Genomic DNA, 26,057 nt, shown 5'->3' with positions numbered 1-26,057 from the left:
ATGGGGACAAATTGGTGGCTGTATCTGAGTTGCTGTTATACAATCTGGGGACAAACTACTTTGTTCTATTGCCTTAACAAGGTCTCCAGTTTTCTGCAGCATTCAGAAGCTTCATAGGACTGTGGAGACCTCTCTAAGGCAGTTTGTCTAGTGGCCGCCATTTTGTCCAGACCACAAATGGGAGGACAAAATGGCAGCCGCATTAAGGTTACTGCCCCAAAGGCCAGGGACAACCTGCTTTATTTTACTGCCTTACCAAGGTCTGCACAGTGCTGCGAAAGATTTCAGAAGCTTCTGCAGCACTATGGTGACCTTGTTAAGGCGGAAAAATGAAGCAATTTTTTCATCCTACCACATCTTTAGTGTATGGCCCAAGGACACATGGCCTTTCTTCCACATCCTGAGGTCTGGAGGGTTCAAAACGTAAGTATGAGGCATGTGGGGATCAGGTTGGGATTGGGAGAGAAAGGTGAAAAGGTGCTGCAGTGGTAAGGGCAAATGACTGCAGGCCCCCTGCAGCTATCATAACTTTGAAATGGGGATATATGGGACTTTTGGGGGTGTGTGGTCTATAATAATTTCAAATGTTCATTAAATGGCCTTTTTTTCAACCCATTCAAAGCATGAATCTTTTGCAAAAGGTTGCCAGGACATCTAAAGGGAAAATATGGAACAAACTTGTATTCCTAACAGCATCTCCTTTGGCTCAAGAGGGTCCTTTTTCTTCCATAAGACCAATTAGAAAGAGATTTAAATGATTCTGACTTAGGCTGATTTATCAAAGGTGCCCAGTGACTGCTACACAATAGCTGTCATAACTGCAGTTGAATTACTGCTGCCTGTATTGTTCCATGCCCACAACTCTGTATGGCATTTCAGAATCTGTAACTCTTGTATTTCTGCCTCTTGTGACATCATGGCATCCAAAAGTGCATCCATTTCCTCCTGATTTCCTGATTTACTGTAGGCAGTAAAAGCCTTTACTTCTAGCTGGACCCACTTTGCTAAACAAACAAACAAATAAATAAATGCTGAGATGGAGTTTGGAAAAATCAAGAATCATTCCAAGTCAAAACATCAGAGCAAGGCTCCCATTATTACCTTGCAAATTACTAATTTACACACTTACTGTATTTCTCAGAAAGCAATTCTTAATATTTAATCATTGACTATTGTTAGTAGGTCATGTATACAGGGGCACTGCTTTTTTTTTTAATGTTTGAGTCAGTCTTGACTCCTTGTGACTTCCTAGACAAGTCCCTGCAGAGTTTTTTGGCAAAATTTCAGAAGGATTGTCTGCTTCCCAGGACTGAAAGAGAGAGACTATCTGGCCGAAGATCACCCAGCTGGCCTTGTTGCTAAGATTGGGCTAGAACTCAAGTTTCCTGATGTATATTGCACCAATGTGGCTCTCTGCATAGTTCTGGTCTTTTTCATACTTAGTGTTTCAGAAATGTGATATTTGATGAACTGTACTAACAGTATGTATATATATATGTGTGTATGTATGTACAGTATATATATCTGTTCAGAAATAGTACAATACCATGAGATTTACTTTAGATAAGCAGGTACAGGTTTGTAGCTAAAATCATTTTCAGTGATTCTCAAAATTTCTGAAAATTCTTCAGAAAACTGTAATAAATAGAGGTTTATGTTTTTCCCAAACTCCATAAACTTTTATGGATAGGTTCAGATTTACTTAACTACTGCTTTAAGGTATTCTGTTTGAGAAAAGATGCCAAAACACTTTTTGCGCATCTTTTTGTTCATTCCTATTTTTATATTTATAGAATAGCTGTACCAATATATTGTTAGGTAATTGTGATCAAAAGCACTATATAATTGCAGATGACTGATCAGTTCTTGGACCTCACTCTGTTTCTCACTGAGGCCATCTTTGAAATAGTTCAGTGAAAAACATCAATATAAAAACATATATATATATACAGCATTGTGTATGTGTTTTCTATTGTATAAGTATAAAAAGCTACCCTGAAGCCTGAGAATATTTTATTAAATGAACATGAAGGGGGTAAAAATAATTAATTTGATGGGTATGGACAATTGAGAACAAAATAACCCTAACCTTAAGTGTAACCCTAGCCCTATATGTCTTCCAACATATTTACATCTGGATATTTGTAATATAAACATTGCTGTAATTTTTCTTCATTCCACATTTCTTAAGCATACTTAAGAAAGAATACTTGGAGACCCTTGAAACAAGTAATATAGATTGGATTCCATCATGAAAGGATTGCCTCGAAGCCAGAGTCGCCTTGAAGCAAGATGGGCAGCAAACAAATCTAATAAATAAACGAAAGCTTATTTACCAAGCTACACATATCCTGTATAGGCATTCAGCATGCTTTGTGTGCTTTAAAAAGTATATAACTATATAATTATACAACTTTCAAAGGTAGGCCTTAGATCCATAATAATACCTACAGGAGTGCTATGTCTTTAAGCTATAAAATGATTGTTTCCTTAGACACAGCACTAAAATATATAATTTGCCCAGTTAGAAATTACAACTAATAGCAGCTCAAATTTAGAATTTATGGAGTGCTATGCAAGTGAGACCAAACAATAACCACAGTTAATGCAGAACAAGAGAATCTGTTGGGCTCATTCCAATTTCTATGACTCTTTTTCAATTCACAAGATCCTGTAACTCTTTTGAAATCTATTTCTCATTATTCAAAGTGTAAATTCTAGCAAGTGTCCATTTCCTCCTTTTTTTTCCTCCCTCTGTGCTTGCCCAAATGGGATTCTTTATATTTTTGATGTGCCAGTGGAAGCTTAGAAGCCAATGTGACAGCAAATAATAGGAACAGTTACAGACTCATTCAAATATCTAAAATGTTTCTACTCTGTATGCCAAACTGATCCAAGCTATAACTTATGCAAGTTGAAAGGATTTTGGACCAGAGAAATTGATTTAACTTAGCAAGATTGGATGTGGATTGGCATTTCTCCAAACAAGGAATTAAAAGAAACACTTGGCAATACATGAAACCTACATGAACAATAATGAAACATACATATTTTAAGGTGTATTTTCTCAGCGAATGAAAATAATTTATTCCAGTCTCTTCTGGAATTGGTTCGTGACAACTATGTTTGATTAAACTACTGTCTAACCACAGCAGTTAGCATGATTGTAAGGAGTTATAATCCAAAATATTTAGTTTGGAAAAGTTAATCCTAACTTTTCCAAATGTTCCAATATTGTTATATGTACATGTTAAGAAATATTGAGAAAATGTCACTAAGTAACACATGGAAATGAAAAATGGGAATAAGGGTGCAATTTATTTATTGTCAAATTTATTGTCTAATTTATATAGCCATCCATTTTACAAAGCAAGTGACTTTGGATGGTGTACAACCAGGCTAAAAAAATTAGTTACTAATTATCAAACAATTATTGTTGTTATTATTGTTGTAAACATATAAAAACAAGCTAAAAAGAAAAAAAATGGTTGAAGTGATGTAAATAATAACAGAGCCACCTCAATAATTCACTAGTGCCCTGGGGTTCCTAGGCCTGATGGCACAAGCAGGTCTTGAGAGATTTTTGGAAAGTCAAAAATGATGAAGCCAGCCTCACTTCAAGATGGGGAGGATATTCCATAATATGGGGTCACAGCGGAAAAGGCTCATTGCCTACAGCCCAACAAATGTAGCTCCCTAACTATTGGAACCAGAAGCATTGTCTCTCTGTTGGATTTGGTGGGACAGACAGATGTAATTGGGAGAAGTTTTCCCTAAGACAACCCTATTCCATTACAAAATTGATGTAGCTATATCTAGCTATATCTGCCAACCTCTTATTTCCTCAGCTATTTGATGAAGATTTTACAACCTTCTTTCTAAAGCAGTCGCCATCTTGTTTATTCCCGGCTTTGACTGGATCATGATGAAGATTTTTCCTTTATTAAAAAAATAAAAAAGCTCCTACTTTTATTGCCAGCTAGCCTGTTCCTTGTAGGAAATCTGGAGCACTTAAACAACTGATAAACAATTGTTCATTCTTGGGCTTGTAATCCCGGGGCTAAATCAACTGTGTAGATCTTATTTGCTCATTTGTAGTCAGGTAGCTTCATGATGGCAAAAGAGAAAGTATGTGACTTGTGTTTAAAGCAATTAATATATACTTCTAAGAAATATCACTGCCAGTGAGATCCCCAAATATCAAATATAATGCTTCTTGGTCAATGTCACAGTCAGTGCTCTTCCTCATATAAATATTTACACTCTCTGATATATTTCTCTATCATCTATTTTCTCCATCTGTGTCCTTTATTTAATCATCAGAAATGTAACATTTTGACAGCACATACACAATGCAAGCCCTGTTTTCTTTGAATTATAAATATCATTGAACTTCACAATCCCTTTGAATCATGTATGAACTTTAACATCTCACACCATTTATTTAAGAACAATGCAAATATTACCATCTTTAAGTTCAATTTTAATCCAAGAAACTATTTTCTTATTGTTCTGCCCTGTGCTGATCCATGCTAAACTTAACTAAACTGAACCTAGCAGAACTTATTCACTTCAGCGTAGACTAGCTGTGGAATATAATCACAATAATATAATTAAATCTATACCCAGGAAGAGGGAACAACCCCCTTCCCCTCAAAACTGGAAATTATATCAGCTGTGCATAAACTCGACACGACAATTCAGCGCTATGGTTCAGCCAACATAACTAAGGAAAGCCAAGAATTCTGTCCACCAGAATTAATGAGCACATGATTTTCTGTGCTGCTAACCCACTAAAATTGCTCTTCTCTGGGCAGATCAAATGTTGTAGGGTTAATAAGAAACCTTTGATCTCTGATGTACTGATATCAGAACAAAATTAAATGAGCTTGAACTAGGGGTGTCAAACTGTTGGCCCACGGGCTGGATGTGTCACATGGAAGCCGTGCCCACCCCATTGCCGGCAATGGCAAAACAGTCCCAATACATCACGTGACATCACGTGATGTCGCGAGTTGACATATCTGTTGACAAATCTGGGGAGACCGAGGTTGTAGTCCACTCTAGCCATTGAAAACCTTGGAGGATTTTGGGCCAGTCTCTCTCTCTCTCTCAGCTCAAGTATCTCAAAGAGTTGTTGTTATGGGGGGAAAAGGGAAGAGGAAATACAGTATATACAGCCCTGAGGTTCTAAAGGAAAAGTGAAATAGAAGCAAAGGAATAAGTAGCACACATACAAAAGCTATGGGTGTTCTCTTTTTTTTCTCAACAGCCAAAGTAATGGTTCATATTACAGTTTAAGAATGTGCTTGATTTAATGATTTTTTTTCCTCTGAAAAGGCACAGATTATCTGAATAAAAAACAACCCCCCCCCGCAAAACATCTTGTCATATTCGTTGTTCTGGGACTGCTATATTCAGAGGGATTTGGGAATTTGGGGCTCTTTTGCAACTATGGGTTTATCCCAGCTGATCTTAAATCCCAGTTCACGCAAGGAGGTGTGTGTTAGATCACAGTAGAGAATCTGAGGATGGATTATATTTTTATATCAGTTTTGTGCTGCAGTAAACTTATTTTCTCATCAAGTTCTAGATTGTTGGTACTCTTTATGTCTGGGAAGATGGGAGACTAGTTCAGATGGTACAAAGCCAGATATCTGATGGATCCTGGGGGTTTTCTGAATGCATTTGGGGATTTTTCCAGTGATTTTAAAGACAGTTTCATCATATATCTTTGGAATATAGGTAGTCTTCAGCTTATCACCACAGTTAGGACCAGAACTTCCAATGCTTAATGATCATTAAATGAATTTTGTCACAGTTGTTAAGCAAATTGTCATGGTCATTAAGTGAATCATTAAGCCAATTTGGGTTCTCTGGCTTCCTCATTGCATGTCAGAAGCCGCTTGGGAAGGTCACAAACAGCGACCATATGACTCCAGAACACTGCAAAAATCATAAACACAAGCTAGTTGCCAAGTGCCTGAATTTTGATGATGTGATTGTGGGAACAATGCAGTGGTTGTAATGTGGGAAATGGCCATAAGTCCCTTTTTTCAGTGCCATCATAACTTTGAATGGGTATTAAATAAATGTCTTAAGTCAACAACTACCTGTATAGAAATGATTAGGGCATTGGACAAGATTGCTCCCATGTGCCTCTCTACAGTTGCTTATCCTTGGGGAAGGGGGGGTGCCTTTGATTTACTGAGGCAATTTGGAGAATAAAGCCACCATAGATTTGCCTGGAATGATATTGGCAAAGGAATCCTGGAGTGAATATGACTGAATCCAGATTTGGGCCTCCACTGTCATGATAAGAATGGCAAAGTATGAATAGTTCTGCATTCTTATTACATCTTTGTCCAATGAACCTGCTCAGAATTACTTAGATATGTTACGGCAGGAAAGGCAAGACATACTTTAGCACAGCGGTCCCCATCCTTTCCAGATTGGTGGCCCGGCCAAGCCCGTGTGTGTGTGTGTGGCATGCACACACTCGCATGCACACACGGCTCCACTGGTGTGAGCGGCTGGCAGAGTTTGTGCTTGCACATGAAGCTCTACTCGCACGAACAGAGAGTGCTTATGGGCAAAGTGCCATTTGCATAGCCCAGTTTTGAACAGGCTGCAGATCGATAGTGGGCCACGGCCCAGGGGGTTGAGGACCCCCGCTCTAGATAATGTCTTCCAGTTCCTTTTCAGATTTAGTCATTTGTGTTTGGTTGGATTGAATGCAGCTGGGCGTGATCTAGCATGATGAGTGAGGTAACCTCTTACACAGGGATCTTGTTCAGCCTGAGGAGGTTGAGAGGATCTTCTTTGATATAATCAGTGGATTGGACAAATGCCTAACCTGGATGGATGGATGTGGATGGATCTTTGGGATTCAGGAGTTACAATATTAATATCTCTTTGAGGGAATCTTTCCCAAAAATGCTCAGAGCCTTATTTGGGCATATCTCAATATAAACATAGTTCCAGAAAAGCACATAGATATAGGTTGCTGAGATGCTAGAATTAGCTTGCTATTGAGGTGTACAGAGAGAAACTAACTCGTGACTGAATCCTAAAAAACAGGATAGCTTTTCCCTTGGTGCTAGTAGTATTTTGTGATATCTTACCACAAGTTTTTTTTTTTCCTTCTGTTCAATCATGGCCAATTCAGAGACTGCCTAGACAAGTCTCTGAAGTTTTCTTGGCAAGGTTTTCAGAAGTGGTTTGCCATTGCCTTCTTCCTAGGGCTAAGAGAGAGTGACTGACGAAGGTCAGCCAGCTAACTTAATGCCTAAATTGGGATTAGAACTCATGATCTGGTTTCTAGCCAGATGCTTTCACTACTACATCAAACTGGCTCTCAGAACAAGATCAGCATAAACTTAATTTTTGCACCATCTTCCACATAAAAGCAGTTAATACACACTTAATAACTACTTTATCTTCTGTAAAATATTCATTGTTAGTCTTTTATAATGTGAACATACTGTAGATTAGAACAGGATTGAAGTGGGTGAAATCAGCAGAAACGTTGAACCGGTCTAAGAAAGAATATGGATTTGAGATATAAATACTAATAAAGGAAGATTTTTCTCACTCTGAAATGTGCTTTTTTGAAAGCTTGCATCAGACACAACAGATGCCATCAAATGCAGATAAGTCACTTATCTTCACACATTTGACTGCCTCGGAGTTGGAATGCTGTCATAATCATCTGAATATGTCAGATGATGATCCGTGAGAAGTGGCTGATGTTCCTCCTGTCTCTTAGAATATACAATACAAGAGGCAGCCGCAAATATAATTGCAACCAGGATCAAAGCAGCAACTATTGCAATCGTTATGATTTCAGTCACATGGAGAGCTGGAGCTGAAAGAAATGGGGGAAAAACACAAAGAGAGTTTCAGTTTTGTATGCTGGTTAACCCACTTGGGAATTTATTTTTAGACAATGTGGAAATGAACCTTATTCCAATAATTTCAGAATCTTATTGACTGGAGCCTTATCCCTCTAGAAATAGCTATTTTTTAAAAAATGTCCCCTTAAATTGCCATAGATCTAAAATCATAGGATTTATGTGTTGTTTGTTTCTAAGCATTTCTAAGCTGCCCAGTTCCCAAAACCATTCTTTTTTCTTTTTTTAGCCAATTGAAATACTGAATTGATGGAATGCATCCTATAAGAGTCTGAATTCAGTTCAAACCTTTAGCTGTTTACTCTGAAATATAAACTCATGAAATGAAATGAATGCTTTTGGTAATATTACTAGAAAATATCATGTAGTCAACTCAGAGAATTTGTTCTTCGTCATTAAAAATCGGGCTGTTCATCAAATCAAGACATTGCAATTTTTAATTGATTTGTCTTGTAGATTTATTTGCTGTATTTTGCTGATTCTAAAAAGGAGCATTCACCATTTATCAAATATTTTTTCTTAAACAGATCAACCAAGATATTCCAATTTTAAAAACCATGTATTTGATGCTTAGCCTGATTAGTATTTAATGGTTCAAACAAGTCAAAGCAGCTGCAAAAATCAGTACAACCCATGATGGTTATTTTGCACATGATATATCTGCAAATAGTACATTTTCTTTTGATCTAAGTGAAAAAAAATGTGCTGCATGATGAAAAGAAAAAATACATAACTTACATGGCCACTGAACTTCATAACTGTAGCCCAGGTTTTCTGGTGCTGTAACAAACATCTCATCGTTGGTTACAGGAGGCCAAAATGGTACCATATTGTACTGTCTGTTGTGTCCAATGGGGGCATTTTCTAGTGGGTATGTTGAGTTATCTAAAGAAAAGGAAGTAACTATTACAATTTGAAAACTTGGAATTAAATATTTAAATAGGTTTTCAGGTTTGACATTATTTGTGGCAGATAAAACAATACGAAATGTTAGATTAAACAGCAGTATCTGCCTACCTCAGGTCTTTGGGAAGGACTCGATAGATGGACAAAAATGCCCAATCCAATCTTAACAGGCTGACTATGGGACCAAACATAATGTTCACCTAATACTCCCTGGCTTCCAGTGTTATTTGGTTAATTAATGGACTGAAAAATCTATGAATTATTTTATTAATAGAGGCAAGAGTGATGTGCAAATAAAGTGAAGCTTTCAGTCCTGAATCAATGTTTCATGCTGATATATATATATATATATATATATATATATATATATATATATATATGTGTGTGTTTTCTGAGGTTTTCGCGGGTGTTTGTATGTAGGTCTTTGGTTGTTCGGGTTTTCTCCCGCGTAAAATTGGAAGTGTCTTGGCGACGTTTCGACGAAGTCCCATTCCTCATCTTCAGGCTGGTGTTTTCAGCTTCGTGCTTCGAGCAGCAAGCTGAAGCACGAAGCTGAAAACACCAGCCTGAAGATGACGAATGGGACTTCGTCGAAACGTCGCCAAGACACTTCCAATTTTACGCGGGAGAAAACCCGAACAACCAAAGACCTACATATATATATATATATATATATATATATATATATATATATATATATATATATATCCAAAATAAAATGAAGACCAAGGTATTAATTAAAACTATAAAAAGTTTAATTTAAAAACGCCAAGCTTTCGCCGTCACCTGCCGGCATCATCAGGGCTGGACCGCCAGGGTGTGAGAGACTCTGTAAACTTTTTAGAGATGGCTGTAAAAAGCACTTTGAAGCAGTATATGAGTGCTATTGCTAGTCATGGGTGGGGAAATATATATATATATATATATATTTGTTTTCTGAGGTTTTCGCGGGTATTTGTATGTAGGTCTTTGGTTGTTCGGGTTTTCTCCCACGTAAAATTGGAAGTGTCTTTGCGACGTTTCGACGAAGTCCCATTCGTCATCTTCAGGCTGGTGCTTTCAGCTTCGTGCCTCGAGCAGCAATGTGTGGTCTTAGCTGTTTCTTCCTTTTAACTGCCAGTGGGGGTATGAACTGATTGGGTGGGAGCTTGGCTGTGTTCTGATTGGGTGGAGGTGTGTTCTGATTGGTTAGGGGCGTGCTCGAGGCACGAAGCTGAAAGCACCAGCCTGAAGATGACGAATGGGACTTCGTCGAAACGTCGCCAAGACACTTCCAATTTTACGTGGGAGAAAACCCGAACAACCAAAGACCTACATACAAATACCCGCGAAAACCTCAGAAAACAATATATATATATATATATATATATATATATATATATATATATATATATATATATATATATATATATATACACATCCTTCTATAGATGCAAAACCACACAAAGCTTAGAATAGATTCACAGATAGGACCACTCAATATTCTATAATAATGTTGTTTGTTGAGTGAATCAAAGATTTGCAATTGTGTGTGTGTGTGTGTGTGTGTGTGTGTGTATTTCTAAACCATTCAGGTGCCTTAAAGCATCTGAAAATCTGAACTTATACTTTGGAGTCTCCCTGTGAACCTTCCACAGAACTTTTGTACTGAAAAGTAATCTAGAACCCATTCTAAAGTAAGGATGGTCAATCGGATATACTCCAGATGTTTTGAGCATCAATTCCACAACCCCTTGACAATGACCATGAAGACTGAAACTGATGGGAGTTGAAATCCAGGTTGTTATTCTGGTTTTAAGGAATTTTCCCCACTCATGACTAGCAATAGCACTCATATACTGCTTCACAGTGCTTTTTACAGCCCTCTCTAAGCAGTTTACAGAGTCAGCTTATTGCCCCCAACAATCTAGGTTCTCATTTTCCTGACCTCAGAAGGATGGAAGGTTGAGTCAACCTTGAGCCCTGTCAGGATCAAACTGGCAACTGTAGGCAGCTGGCAGTCAGCAGAAGTAGCCTGCATTACTGCATTCTAATCACTTGCGCCACAACGGCTTGTGAATATTTGTGATATTCACAAAGTGTCACTTTTGCTTCATGGAAGCTGAAAATTTATTCATGCTGAATATTCAGGCTTGGACGTTGATCATGGTTGCAATGAATAAAACTGAGCAAGTTCTTAGTCAACTACTGTATTAATTTTCTGCTGACATAATCTTGTGAGACTCATCATGCCTTCCTATCTTTCAGTGCAGTTGAAAGTTGTTGCTCTCATGGTACAGTCTCTACAATTTTCTTTTTATTATCATTTTATTATTCTGCAAGACTCACAAAGAACCATTTAACTTCTATGGTGCCAGTTCCTTTTGGCTGTTATTGCTCAGCAAAGCATGGCATGAACTTAAGGAATTCTCCTGCAGCAATGAACAGTCATATGAATATTAAGAAATGCCATTTGGCATCTTCCACCAGCAAAGCTTGCCAAGATGTTCCAGAACAATTCACCAACATGCTGGGAATGTAAGAAAGTACATGGAACATATTATCATTTATGGTGGACATGCCCAGTTGCGAAAAAATACTGGACTACAATAAGAAGATGGATCGAAGAAATAATAGACCAACCCGTAGACTGGAAACCAGAGATCTTTTTGCTGGGTATTTTAAACACAAAATATAGTAAAGAAATATGGTACTTAATTTTACATATAATAACGGTGGCAAGAATAGCATATGCACAGTGCTGGAAAAATGAGAATATACCATCAGAGGAAGAAGTGATAAGAAAAATCCTGGACTGTGCTGAGATGGACAAATTAACAAAAGAGATAAAAGAAAAGGAAGACACAGAGTACTATATAACATGGAACAAGTGGTATGACTGGTTGGAGACTAGAAATAATAGAGGAGAATAAATATGGAAAGGTCAAAAGTGAAAATATGTGTATAATAATGTATAATAATAATAATATGGATTATTCTTAGTAAGAAGTAGAATATGAAGGAAGAAAAATGTAAATAAGAAACAACGGGGCAATAAGGACAAATATTCTAAAGAAGAATAAGGGGGAAAATGTAAATAATAGAAGATTGCCGTTATGTAATCGCTGTTAAAAAAAGGGGGAGGAGTATATACTGTGTGTGTATGTGTGTTATATTTTGCTTTGTTTTGTTGGTTAAAAATAAAATAAAATAAAATAAAGAAATGCCATCTGACTTGCTATTAAAACACACAGAGAGTGTTGCCATAAGATTTTTTTTTAAAGATTATCTTCAAATGTATACAGTACAACAGAATGTGTATTGTTTTGCTTTTCTTTTGGGAGATGGAAAAACAGAGAGCTACACATTCGTGAAGTTAGGAGATTACAAAAAATGTTAGTATTTCTGTTTCTTGGATTTGCTGATACAAGGAAATACCAGAAGAGCTTATGATCTTCTGGTATGGTTTATCCTTTATCAACAGTATATACAGTAATTCCTTTTGGGGACTAGATTTTATTCTGCTTCTAGTAAGAAGAGAGAAAGGATGATATTGCATTTGGTTGCCTTGCTGCAATGGGATCTTAGCATCTTCTCAAGCATTGTGTTGGGTATGGATTGTACCTCGGATTTTATACAGAGGAATATCATAAATTCAGACATCTCACCAGGATTATGCCTTCTCAGCCATTCATCAAAAACAGCATCTGTAAACGTGTGGAGGAGGACAAAAATGGGGTCATTTGGGGATAAATGAGTTTGCCCTCCAGTTCCATTCAAAAAGAGATGAGCCAGATTGTGAAGGCTTCGCACTGCTGGATCATACTTTCCTGAAGGATTGCTGTAGCCTGGACATAGGAATAAAGAAGAGGAACAATTGAGAAGCAATTCTGGAACTCTTGCCTGTCCTAGCTAAGCACAATCCTGCCTAGCATAACATCAGAAAACTGTCTTGATTTTCTTCGCAGAAATTGCATTGCGAAAAGGCTAGGCCAATTATACATATAAAAAAACGGATCATCCCATAGCCCTGATATAACTTCTTGTTTCCCAAGAACAGATAAACTTGAGATTAGTGATTTTTAGCAACATATTACAATATGCCGGGCTCAGATGTTTGTTGCACTAAATGAGGTGGAAGACATGGAAAGTGATGAGGAAGGGAAGAGGGAGAATGTGCTTTCCATCTTTGAATAAAACAATTACTTTGTATCAAATTGGCAATAATATAGTTGTATTATTGTATGCATTTAATAAATGTGGGTGCTCCTCTGCTCTCCAGCAAACAAGATATTTTTTTCAGTTCTCCATGTGTGAAGTGACTTTGGGCTTCTGAAAAACCCAACTGTTCTAGCATTCTAGATTCTTGGCATGTATGAATCTCAATTGTTATTCAGCCTAACGATAGGATGAAGTTAGGTGGCTGTAATTCGGGTGAATAAAATTAAGTATTTAGTACAGTGTATCCAGCATCCTGTATATTAATTCCTTGCAAATTCATTCTTGCAATATTACTATGCTTTTTTTTTTTTAAACGCACTTGTGGAACAGCCCTTTCTAGGTTCTGGGATATTTCTCATTCTTAAAACTCTGTCTTTAAATATGTATCTGGTGCTGACTATGTTTTTAGCCTTCATCAAAATCTGAGAGAGTAAAAGAAAGAAAGAGAGAGAAATATTCTCCTGCTCACTCTCATCAGGAGCTCAAGAGTTTTTATAGGAGACCAAAAAATAGTCAGTACCAGATACATATATAAAAAAAATGCTCCACTCAACTGAAGTGCCTGTGGCCAAATTTAAATCCACATAAATAACTTTGTGCTAATTTTTCTCAGCCCTTTTCTTTTCCACCTCTCCTCCATTTGCTATTGATGTTCTGATGTTTGCCATGTCTTGGCAAAAAAAAAAAAAGAAAGAAAGAAAGAAAAAAAGAAAGAAAGAAAAGAAAAAAGAGAAAAGAAAAAAAACTAAAAATAAAATATCCATGTTGTTCAATGCTAGTAAATACAAAGCAATTAAGCAAAATGCCAGAACCCGCATACTTAACTAATAATTGGGAGTTCACACTCTCCTATCAGGTGTTGGTACACTTTAACTGCAGAAACCAGCTTAATTGTACCAAAATGTTATTCTAAATATGCAATAACATAAGGAAAGATGATGCAACCAATTATTTCCCAGATATACTTATCTTTTTTGTAGGATTGAGGACAAGATGACATTCTCATCAATTGAAATAGGGTACGGGATTATATATTTTCACCGTTCAGTCTTGTAGGTGAAATGTAGGTGAAATGTATTGAACTATTTGATCATGTCAAATACTAAGCTGTAATACTGTATTGAATGGGACTTCTCCAAATGTGATACAAGTAAAAATACCCATGGACATGCCTGTTATGATGGCTTAGACTAACCACGATAATTTTCCTCTGAGACAAAAAGCCAATGTTGTTAAATGAAGCAATCAGTAAACGAGGACTACCTGTATTTCTTCTGCTGAATTGAGTTTCTGAATTGTTTGCTGTCGGTGGTTCTTTTCTGACTTGCCTCCATATCTTAATATAAGGATAGTATATCACCTAAACTGGGCCTGTGTAAATGATTTGTCCAGTTGGGCCCATATTATATTTAACTGTATTCAGTCAACTTATTTAATTAAATCAAAGTTGATTGGCGGAGCCGCTTAATTTAATGAATTGGGAAAGGTCATGTTAATTTTATTTAGAATGCTTTTTGTACATTAGTAAAGTCCACTTTGCACAATAAAAAATGATGCCTACTATAAAACTAAGATTATATTACCAAAACCTGGTGGCAAAATAGCAGAATTTCAGCAGCAGCATTTCAAAGGGGTTTTCAAGTCTTAACAGGGTTTGAAGGATAGCAACAGTAGTAGTTTATCTCCCTAAAACGTCATGTTCCCATTCTTACATTAAAGTAACCCTGAGGACTATTTTGGGCCTACTTTCTGAAATGGTGTGTGTGTGTGTGTGTGTGTGTGTGTGTATGCGCGCACAAGTTTGTGTGTAACTTAAAGGATGGGAATTCTAGCAGCGTGCATCTCATTTCCACATTTAACCCCACCCCAACCCCCAATTTTAGCCTTTCATTTTCCAGAGACATCTCAAAATGGTTTCCTGGGCTCACCAGAAAGTTGGGAGTTTCCATTTGACCCTGGACCTCTTAGGGGTGGGCTACCCTGAGGCTTGATAAATCATGATCTAATGATGGATAAGACATTTGCTATGACCTATATTCCTCTGCCTATGTGTATGGCCTCTAAGTATAATATAATATAATATGCAGAGAGATGGACATTTTGAGAATATCACTGCTTTTAATAAAATCAAGAATATGCTATGCTTTGAAGTATTTAATAATAATAAAAAAATCATTTCCTGGACAAAGTACTGTAAATCTTAGCCTCCAATAGTATTGCTGCTGATGCTGATAAGGCCAACATTTGCTTTAATTTCACCAATAACTGGCAGTTCCTTTTCAGATTTAATCATTTGTGTTTGGTTGGATTGAATGCCAGTTGGGCATGATCTAGCACAGGGGTAGGCAACCTTGGCTCTTTTATGACTCATGGACTTCAACTCCCAGAATTCCTAGATAGCAGAGCATGCTGGCTCAGGAATTCTGGGAGTTGAAGTCCACAAGTCATAAAAGAGCCAAGGTTGCCTACCCCTTGTCCTAAACCATTTCTTTTCCCACAAAAGGATTTGAACAGTTTTTACCCACTTCAGTGTGGGTTAGGAGTATGGTGGATTTCACCTTTGGCTTCAAGAGTTTATTTGTTTGCTTTGGAGTGACTTGCCTTCTATGGTGTTACGGAAACTGTCTGCTGAATTGGAGTAGAATGGAGGCGTGTCAAAGAATCCGACTTCTAAGCAAAGAGCAACATCCTGAGGCTCTGGAAGGCGCTGCACCATGGGACGGGCTACGTTTCCAGCTGGATTGCGTCTAATTGGACCACCTTCTGTGCCTGACATTTGAAAAAAAAAAAAAACAGGCATGAGGCAGGGGGAATAAGATTTAATGGATTATCAGGTTAATCTCATAATCTAAGAAATAATGCAGGGAAGGCATTTTAGGGAGAAAAAATCCCATATTTTTCCTTTTTAGCTAAGAACTACTCACAGTTAATGTTGCATGTTACTACCTAACCTGCTGAAGTCCTTTTATTTTTCCAGAAAATATATAGGAGATTTATACATGATCTGCTTGTGCTCAATTGTTATGTTTTCTCCCTTAACTGGAACTTTATTTCACTCTATTTATGCATTGGTTTCCCCCAAAGCAGGCTGGATAAAATAAAATAAATGGTATTAATTTGCATATACATTGTTTCCCAATATGTATGAGCTGTAAATTAAACTATAAAATTCCAAATGTGCAGCTATTGATATATAGAAGGTATGTTGGTTTTTATGTACGTTTGAAGAGGGTAAATTGAATCACTTAAACACAAAACATTAGTTTGAATAGATCTCTTTCTCTGCTACTTTGGAGCTCTTGTATGGTAGTAGAAGGAGGGTGACAGCAGTATCATTTAGGCTTATATAAAGCGTAATAGAAATCATTGTGATATATAAAATTAAGACCTACTTTTAAGAAATTGAGTCAGAAAGATTCTTATTTAATTTTTGCCTCTGCCATTAATTAAATTAATGGCTTAGATTACAGATGTAATGCTGAGACACTAGGACAGGGGTCTTCAAACCTGGCCCTTTTATGACTTGTGGACTCCAACTTCCAGAATTCCTCAGCCAGTGTGGCTGGCTGAGGAATTCTGGGAGCTGAAGTCCACAAGTCATAAAAGGGCCAAGTGTGAAGAGTCCCTGCACTAGGGCAATGTTTCTTAGCCTTGGCAATTTTAAGGAGGATGGACTTCAATTGAATTCTGGGAGTTAAAATCCACCCATCTTAAAGTTGCCACAGTTGAGAAACATTGGGCTAGAATCCCATTTGTCTCCCTCAACCTCTTGGTCACAGCACATATAGCCTCTGCAAAATGTTGCAAAATTGTAACTTTTAATGAAGTAGTGGGGAAAAAATTAACACAGGGAAGAACCATATCAGCTAAGATATTTTTAAAGTTAATAAAACCAATGGCTTTTTTCTGGACCTATCCACTTTCTCTTTTGAGCTCTGTCCATGTTTTTGAACTGGGACCTCCAAGTGTGGATCTCAAACCAATGTGTCCCAGAAAAAAGCTAGACATTCTGCCTTCAGCAACAATCATATACACACACACATACATATATGCATACATACATGCATACATAACTATTCACATTTACTGAGACAGTCTTCCTGGAAATAAGAATGATTAACATCTGTTAAGATACCCATAGACTGGCTTTGCAAGCCACTACTTTCCCTCATCTTCTCAGTATGGCAAAAATAATATTATCTGACATTATAGTATTGTTTTACAGAATACTCAATACAAAATACTTTAAATAATATTTGTCATGTGCTTATTCTGTTAGGAAAGGAAGGCTTTACAAAATGGGATGAAAATTGCTGAGCTGTGAGATGTCTACTTTTTTTTTATTGAACCTAGGGCTATGCAATGTGGATCTGCCTGCAACCCATAAGCTCTTTTTTCAGGATCTTGAAATCCCCTGAGTTTGTTCAAGAACTCAAGAGCAAATCACCAAAATAAATAGATAAAAATTAGAAGTGAGATTTCTTGCAAATTGAGACAAACAAAAGAAAAGGTTACCACTCCCCAAAAGCCCAACCAAGCAAAAGCCATAAATATATCATCAGAAATATATAACATGTAATATAATGATATAATTACTTCACCTCCTACAGGTCTTGGTTGTTGGGGAAAAAATATTAAAAATGGAGTCATTGACTAAGAAGGACTTCCTCTATTCTAAACACTGAAGCAGCCACATAAATAAAGTGACAAAAATTGTTAGATTAAATATACTTTAAGACAAGCCAGACGTTAGGGGGCATGTAGTCTATGTTTCTGTACAGATCAAAGAAACTTTTTTCTTCTTGCTGGGTGATGGGTTGCATGACCTGATTCTATTTATCTTCAGATCCTTATACAAGAAAAGCAAGGCAAAAAGTAGTTTAACCAGGGTAATGGAATGCAGCTTGCCAAACATCTCATTATTTGCAGCCTAAGAAGAAATTTAGAGAATACAGAACAACAGAGTTGGAAGATACCTTGGGGGTCTTCTAGTCTAGGGCTTTTCAACCAGTGGTATGGGTACCACCTGTGGTACATTGGCACCTGGCAGGTGGTACACGACCATCCTAGAAAAGTGATAGCAGGGGAGGGGAATGAGCTGAATCAGTGGCAGCACTGCACAAGCCTGAGCTTGTCAAGGCTCAGCAGAAGTGCCAGGATCAGTGCCGCTTTCCAGCTGATCGACGCTTTTTGGGACTGTCAGGGCTCAGTGGAAGTGCCAGGATCAGCACCAGGTTCCAGCTGGAGCTCGGCGCTGATCCTGGTGCTTCTGCTGAGCCCTGAAGAAGCACCAATCAGCTGGAATGTTGCAGCATCTCCAGGGTCTTGTGATTTACATTCAGATGCTTGGCAACTGATTCATATTTATGACGGTCACAGTGTCCCAGGGTCATGTGAAGTGACCAAAACCTGTTGCAACCACCCAGCAGATGGGGGGGAATAAAAACCAAACACCCTCCCCACCCCACCCCTGCTGCCAATCCTCAACATAAATGCTCACAACAATGAAAACCTCAGACAGGAGGAAGAGCGCTACCAGGTGGGCAGGCAAGTATCTTGCTCAGCTATGGGTTTTTTCAGTGCCATTGTAACTTTGAACAATCACTAAGTGAACTGTTGAAAGTCGAGGACTACCTGTACTTTATCACTTTTTTCCTTTTTGGGGGGGAGGTCATCAAGTTTTTGACACCTTGCTAGGCAACTGGTGGTACTCGGATGTTGCCATATCCTAAAAGTGATACAATGGGTGAAAAGGTTGAAAAGCCCTGTTCTAGTCCAATCACCTGGTTAAGCAGGAGATTCTATATCATTCTGGACAAAGGGCTATCTAATCTCATCTTTAAAAAACTCTCATGATGGAGTACCCACAACTTCTGGAGGCAAGCAGTTCCACTGATTAATTGTTCTCATTATCAAGAATTTTCTCCTTAGTTCTAGATTGAATCTCTCTTTGATATATTTTCACCTGTTACTTCTTTGGGTGCTTTGGAGGATAGGTTGAGTCCCTCCTCTCTGTGACAGCCCCTCAAATATTGGAACACTGCTATCATGTCACTCCTAGTTCTCCCCTTCATTAGACTAGGCATATATTTGGAAGAAAGCCGAATTTTCCTCAACATCCAAAACTGGAAGTGTTTCACATTACAGTGATCTTGATCAATGATAAAAAGTGTTCATGTCTTCTGAATGAAATATATAACATTTTGGGTGTATGTGTACAATTTGAGGTAAAGATAAAATTAAGCTTGCTAGGTTCCATATTTGATATCTTTATTAGTCTTAAGGAAACTGTGATAGCAGCTAAATAGTACTACAAATCTAGGCTTACTGTTGCAAATGGTTCCCAATACATCGTAGTCTTCAATAGCCTCACACAAGATGCGCCACTGGGAGAAGATTGAGTTGGGGCTGATAAGAGAGTCATCAAAGCTGCTTCTGGATCCCATGAGATCATCTGTACAGATGTCACAGCTGTTCCTACCTGTGGCAAAGTTCCAATAAGGAAGGGCAAAAGAAGGATCCTGTAGCATATCCTGGTGGATAGAATATGGGATTCATGATGAACCATGCTGTGTTGCAGACAGAACCACACAATTCACAGGGAAATGCAAATCATTCTTGGCAGTTCCTTCTCTAGCAGAGCACCATAATGAAGTTGGAACTTTGAATATATGGCTCTGAATATGATACTTCTTATTCTAATAAGAGACATTTGTGTGGAAAAAAACATATCCTATTTTCATCCATCGGGAGTGGTCTTGTATACTCAGAGTATCTGCAGCCCGGATAGGTCCCTGGTGCTTTTCAGATGTTTTGAACTAAAACTGACTAATCTGATTTTTTCAGGATATGTGTATGGTTATGGGAATTTTGAAAGGTTTTATATTTAAATAATTGTCAAACAGCAGGTTGCCTAGGCCACCCAATATTAACTATTTATAGCAGGGGTGTCCATCCTTGGCAATTTTAAGACTTTTGGACTTCAACTCCCAGAATTTCTCAGCCAGCCATGAATTCTGGGAGTTGAAGTCCACAAGTCTTAAAGCTGCCAAGGTTGAACAGCCCAGATCTACAGTAGCTTTTCCAGTAGCTTCTTTTAGGCAAGGGAACATCGTCAATCTTAATTGAAAATGAGAAAGGGCTTGCCTGTCCTTTGATCTGATACTAGGGAATATAAATACAAATAATTTACCTGAATATCTCTTTCCAGTTGTAGCAGGTGATATCTGTGCCAGGTGAGAAATGCTGGTCCTTCATGGGAGAAATCTACTCCACCAAAACTTTGTTGTCCAGGCCCAAGATAAGTTTTTCTGACCGAGTAATAATGAGACCACACAAAATAGTTATAAATGGACACATTTTCAAATTGTGGAATATTGCCATCAGGACCCAAGATCTCCTCATGTCTCCTTGTTGCGATCATAAAGTCAGGGTGTGTTGTTGTTTTGGCTTGCTGTAAGACTCTTAGAAATTCTCTCCTTTCTTCACTACTGAAGTCCAGAAGATTTTGTCTAACTGGAGATCAAGGAAATAGAATTAAAGCCATATTAAAGGAACAATGATAACATGAACAGAAGACTGAAAACACATGCTTATCAACAACCTGGTTAAAAAAAGATCTCAAATCAAATTAAGTTTCAACAAGGTGTTCTACCTAGAGAAGATGGATAAAAATACTTGAATATTTTGAAATAAAATATAAAACCAGAATTGGGACTGCACAGAAGTATAGGCTATTATGTCATATAATTTAATTCAATTTAGTTTATAAATTATAAAGCCAGAGATTCTAAAGCAGGCTTCTATAGCTTCTATAGTTCGAAAGCATGCAAGTACAAGTAAATAAATAAGTACCACTTCGGTGGTACAGCACTCTGTGACATCATGCTGACCTGATCTATGGAAATGTTTTTGACAGTGCTGGCTCAATAGCCTTGAAATGGAGATGAACACTGCCCCTCATAGTCGGCAGTGACTAGGGGGTGAAATCCACAGGGATTCTTTTATTTTTTTACTTCTATAAATAATGTGACTATTTTGGGAGCTGGGAATTGGAATACCCTTTTGATGAAACCTTTCAGATTTTCTATGGTATAATAAAAAGTTTTAAATTAATATATCACCCCCTCACCCCCTCACTACAAACAGAGGAAATACCTTGTGTTTAGGTCTTTTTATTAATGCAATTGCTTTTGATTTGGTATACCATTTATGAAGCAAAAAGAGATATATGAGCCATTCTTCAGATACATAGGTTAACATCATCTCATGAATTTCCAAAAAATGTATTTAATGAAGCTCATCAATTATAAGAGGGTTCTGGATTCCACATTTCACTTCATATCTTGAATTGGCTTATCAATTAATACGCCCTTGAACGTGAATAAATGTGGATGTAGGTAAAATGCCTCTTGATGAATTTATCTATTTATCAGATTAATTGGCCACCCATCTTACCAAAGGATAACTGGGTGAAATGAATGCATGATAAATTCAGACTTTTTCCGGAAGTAGAGGATGCACCAAGATTTAGAGCTGCATTGCAACAGAAAATGCATCCCCACTGCATGATGAAAAACACATTTTCATTATCATCATTCACTAGTTAACAATTTTTAGAAACTTTCCCACACTGCCTATTTGGAATGAAGTTTCTACTAAGGGAAAGTTATAGTAATTGACATTTTACCTTCACTTAAACAAGCAAACGGGGCTGGCACCTAGGCCATTAAAAAAAAGTCAACAAAATACTTTTGCCACTCTGCAAATCTTGCATGCACATTGCAATCTGGAAACATTTTTTTTACTCTGTATTGGTAAGATGTAGCTGCTTTATGTATTTCTTTGGGGTATTTGTATATCACTAGTTCCAGAAGGATCTTTCATCGAGTTAATAAAAACAGTTAAAACAATATATCTCCATCACAGTCGCTCTCTCTATAAAATCACAACCTAATCTTGGTGTCCATGTCTAACGGCCACATTTAAATTTATTAACATCTTAATAACATCTTGGTAATTTCGTTACAATTTCTATGGAGGAGATCAGTTGTGATTACACTTCTGAAGTCCACCCATTGAAAGACTTCATCTGAAACTCCGATAGGAAACTATTTCACAGAGATAACTCATAAAGTAAAAAATATCATGCCCTTATTTCCCAGATTTGCACATGGAAAAGATCTCTAAACACAGCATTTGGGACAACAAATGCACATAGCAGGAGGCAATAGCTTACCCAGACACCATGCATATTATTCTCAGAAGCCTATTGGAAACTACAGTGGCACTCCAAAAACACTGTTTTTGACTTGGGTAGCTGTCACCTGCCAGCAAGAGATTCCCAAACTGCTCCAGCTGCAACTTTCTAATCCCATGGAAAACACATTTCAGTCAACATGATAAAGGACCTGTTAGGATCTCATTCAGGAAGAACTGAAGCCAGACAAAGCTTTCTCTAGCTCAGTGTTTCCCAAACTTGACAATTTTAAGGCATGTGGACTTCAACTCCCAGAATTCCACAGCCAGCGTTGCTGGCTGTGGAATTCTGGGAGTTGAAGTCCTCATGCCTTAAAATTGTCAAGTTTGGGAAACACTGCTCTAGCTATAGCCTCCACTGTCTATCTAGTATTAGCTGCGAGGTTATGCCTTTAGAAGGATCCCCAGTCATGGCTTTCTTATTTTAGGGACAGTATCTCCCCAATTATTATTACTGGGGCAGGAAAAAGGTCAGATGTCTTCTGGACAAACAATAACCCTCTTTTGCAGGGATTCAAACTCAGTTTCTACCCATCCAATTTCTATTGGGCTGCAGCCAATTAGTACTTCCACCCCAGTCCTGGATTGGTTGGGAAGAGAAATGTATAGCTGGCATACTGGTGGTTCTTCAACCCAAACTGGTGAATGACTTCTCCAAACATCTTCATATCTATATTAAAGAACAGATAGAAGAGTGTGATGGAATGTGCACTGCAGCAGCAGAGCGGGAGGATTTTGGCGGCTCACAGCTTTCCTAGAAAGAGACTGGATCAAGTCCTGAGCTAGATAGGGGAGGAGGAAAGAGGTTCGGGGCAACCACACCCTAGAATCTCTCAGGCTATATTTAATACATTAGAAATTTATAGCTTTAGTTTGACAAGATTCGGTCTATTAGATGTCTAACACATTGATGTCAGGTCCAAGCCAAGAGATGAGATAATGAGATCCAATTGAGTCCAACCCTTAATTTGCTTGAACCTAAATATATCCTGACAGATTTTAGGATGTGGATAACCTGAACCTCTTCATTCCTTCCCCATCCAAATTATGACTCTTGATCCAAGCCTTTTGGGGGAAAGCTGGCAAAATCCTTTCCACTCTGTTGCTGCAAGTGCACATTCCGCCACAGAGAATATCAAACTATAGCTGCCTGGATGACTTTTCTTCCCCATAACTAATTGGTACTGTCCACTTAGGAAGGAGAGGAAGCACAGTAAAGCTGTGCCTGCAATCCATTCATAAATCTTATAGATGCTGCAGAAAAATACCATGGTCAACAGTCTTGAAAGCTGCTGAGAGGTCCAAAAGGATCAGGAAGGATGCACTTCTCTTATCCAGGTCCTGATAAAAGATCATCCACCAGGATGAATGAAAGTGGATTCTGTCCTATATACAAGCCTGAATGTTGACCAAAAGAAATCCAGATAATCTGCTGCCTTTCCCAACATACCAAATGTAACCTCTGAAGGTTTGGGATACAGAACTAAGAACTGTTCTTAAAAAAAAGCCCTGAATTCTCACTTCTTCCTCGGTTTTCTGATTCAACACAAAGTATTTATTTATTGGATTAAATCATATGCTGGGGTTCAGAGGGGTCATTTTTATGGTCTAACAAGAATACAAAATGCTGTTGAAAACAAATTCTTTTACTGTTTTTTGAGGAGATTGTCTCAATTCGTGCATTACCAGTGCTTTTTTTGTAAAAAAAAAAAAAAATGGTGCCAGAACTCACACACGTCATACAACCCGCCTTGCCTACCCTACAAGGTTCAATCCCCAAAAGGTGCTGGAACTCCGTTCTGGGCGTTCTATGACAAAAAAAGCCCTGTGCATTACTGCCTTCTTTTTACTAAATATTGCGCTCACATTCTTTCATCTTGCTGAATGCTTGGTCTTGGGAAGTATTCAAATTCCAGGTAGCATTAGAAAGACAAATGAACAGCCATTTCTTGAAATCAGACATAGAAAACCTCATTTAGAATCATCCCTAATGGCCTGAACAGAAATATATTGCTATAGAGCTGCTGTTTATATCTTCTAGTGACCTTACTACCAAGAAGCTTTCAAACTAAATATATATTTTCTGATTTTTATATTCCTCCTCCCTCAGATCTTCTTGTTCTGATCATCATCACCTTTTTTTTTAATGGTGAAGGAGTGTGAAGTTGGAAGGTCCACTACATCACTGTGAAACAAGTTAGCACCAGACTGCCAATCCACTCATGAACATCCATGCATTTCCCAAATATCTACTTATGGTTTATTTGTTTTCTTTTCTTTTTTTTAAAGTCTGCTTTTCTTTTAGAGACTTAGGCTTGGGTGAGCAAGAGATGTAAAGATGTAAAGATACATGCCAACACATTTGTCATTTGAGATGATCAGGCAGGTACCTCATGAAGTCATTCTTCAAACACCAGTATTATTAGTGGAAGAAAGAAGCACCAGGGATCCGAAAAGTAGAACAGAAAGAAGAATGTGATCTCTTTCTTGCTATTGTGCTTACCTATATTAATCTGCTGATCACAGGTGGGACCAGTCCTGCCAGGTCGACACGAGCCACAGTTGTATCCATAAAAATTGTGGTTGCACCGACAAGTTCGGTTGAAGAAACGAAGAGGCCACTGCTCACGGTCATCTTGACCATCGTGCATATATTGAGGTCCATGGGGTCGGGAATCTGCTATCACTTGTACACACTGCCCTCTTCCAGAAGATGAGCCACAGCGATCTGAACCAGGAACCACTCCGGGAGACAGGTCTGGGCAACATTCACCTTGGATCAGTGCATCCACTGTAGTACATTCTCGGGGAAACTGAGCATTAATTGCTTCCAACAGGAGGAGTAACGCTATTGCAAGATGCATAGTAACTTTCAGATCCCACCAAAGCAAAGCTCTAAGGTTGTGTCTCTAGGTATTTGGGATATTCTCTTAATTTCTTTGTAGGAAAAGGGGCTCTGAAATACAGGAGGAAAAAAAGGATGTAAAAATCCATGTGTTTAATACTATAAACTCCTATTTCACCAATGAAAAGGAATCCTTGATTTCAATTTTTTGGGGGGAGATCAGAATGCAACATTCTTCCAGAGTGCACAGTTATCAATATCAACATTCAGAACAACAGTAATTAAAAATGTTGTTACTTTAGATCATTTAAAATAATTCTTGCCTCAATGCACTATAAGCCCCAGTATGGGGTTTGAAGAAAAAGATGCATACACACTTGTTGCAAATCCAAAAGAACCACGACATCCTTTAAGTTTAAACATTGTTTTCATCATTCCCGGAGAAAGCAGAAGCTGTAGATCCATGCAGCCATCCTTATATTTATATAATCAATCTATTTCAATCCACATATTTCTGTCCTCCTGTCTCCTGCTTCTCCCTCTTCGCAACATAAATGATCACAATTGCATTGTGCCCAATCCTCCAATTGTATTTCCAAGTATATCAGGCAAGAAATCTTTCCATGAATCACAACAATAGTTTACATTACCTAATAGTTTTAACATTCCTGCTCCAATAAACATAGTCCTGCTCCAAATATAAATTACATACATTATGCACTTTATCACTCTAATTTCTCTCCGATATATATTTTCCAAGATCTCTGCCTTTTACCTTTTTTATTTACAGATGTCTTGAGCCCTTCTGGGTAGAATTTTCCTTTCATTCCCCTGTTTTCCCCTTGTTTCTTTATTCCCGAACCAAGCAGTGCTAATTGTTTGGGATAATCTGCTTTCTAATCCTGGCCTTGCCAACTATTTGGTTTGGCACAACC

The 26,057-nt window shown here is 37.9% G+C and overlaps 1 protein-coding gene across 1 annotated transcript; it reads right to left on the bottom strand.

The window, feature by feature from the left end:
• Window positions 1-3,316: 3,316 nt before the first annotated feature.
• Window positions 3,317-26,057, bottom strand: TYRP1 (tyrosinase related protein 1). The gene is made up of 8 exons (XM_039348650.1): window positions 25,898-26,057; window positions 24,781-25,233; window positions 20,212-20,534; window positions 19,348-19,552; window positions 15,621-15,788; window positions 12,467-12,646; window positions 8,652-8,798; window positions 3,317-7,867 (listed from the first exon to the last, which is right to left on the bottom strand). The coding sequence occupies exons 2-8, from the start codon at window positions 25,139-25,141 to the stop codon at window positions 7,668-7,670; spliced, it is 1,584 nt and encodes a 527-aa protein (XP_039204584.1). The 5' UTR covers window positions 25,142-25,233; window positions 25,898-26,057; the 3' UTR covers window positions 3,317-7,667.

This window comes from Crotalus tigris, unplaced genomic scaffold, assembly GCF_016545835.1.
Source record: "Crotalus tigris isolate CLP2741 ecotype Arizona unplaced genomic scaffold, ASM1654583v1 scf7180000018167.688565, whole genome shotgun sequence".
NCBI classification, from domain to species: Eukaryota; Metazoa; Chordata; class Lepidosauria; order Squamata; family Viperidae; genus Crotalus; species Crotalus tigris.
The sequence above is the reverse complement of the archived record's forward strand: the minus strand, read 5'-3'. Positions and strand labels throughout refer to the sequence as shown.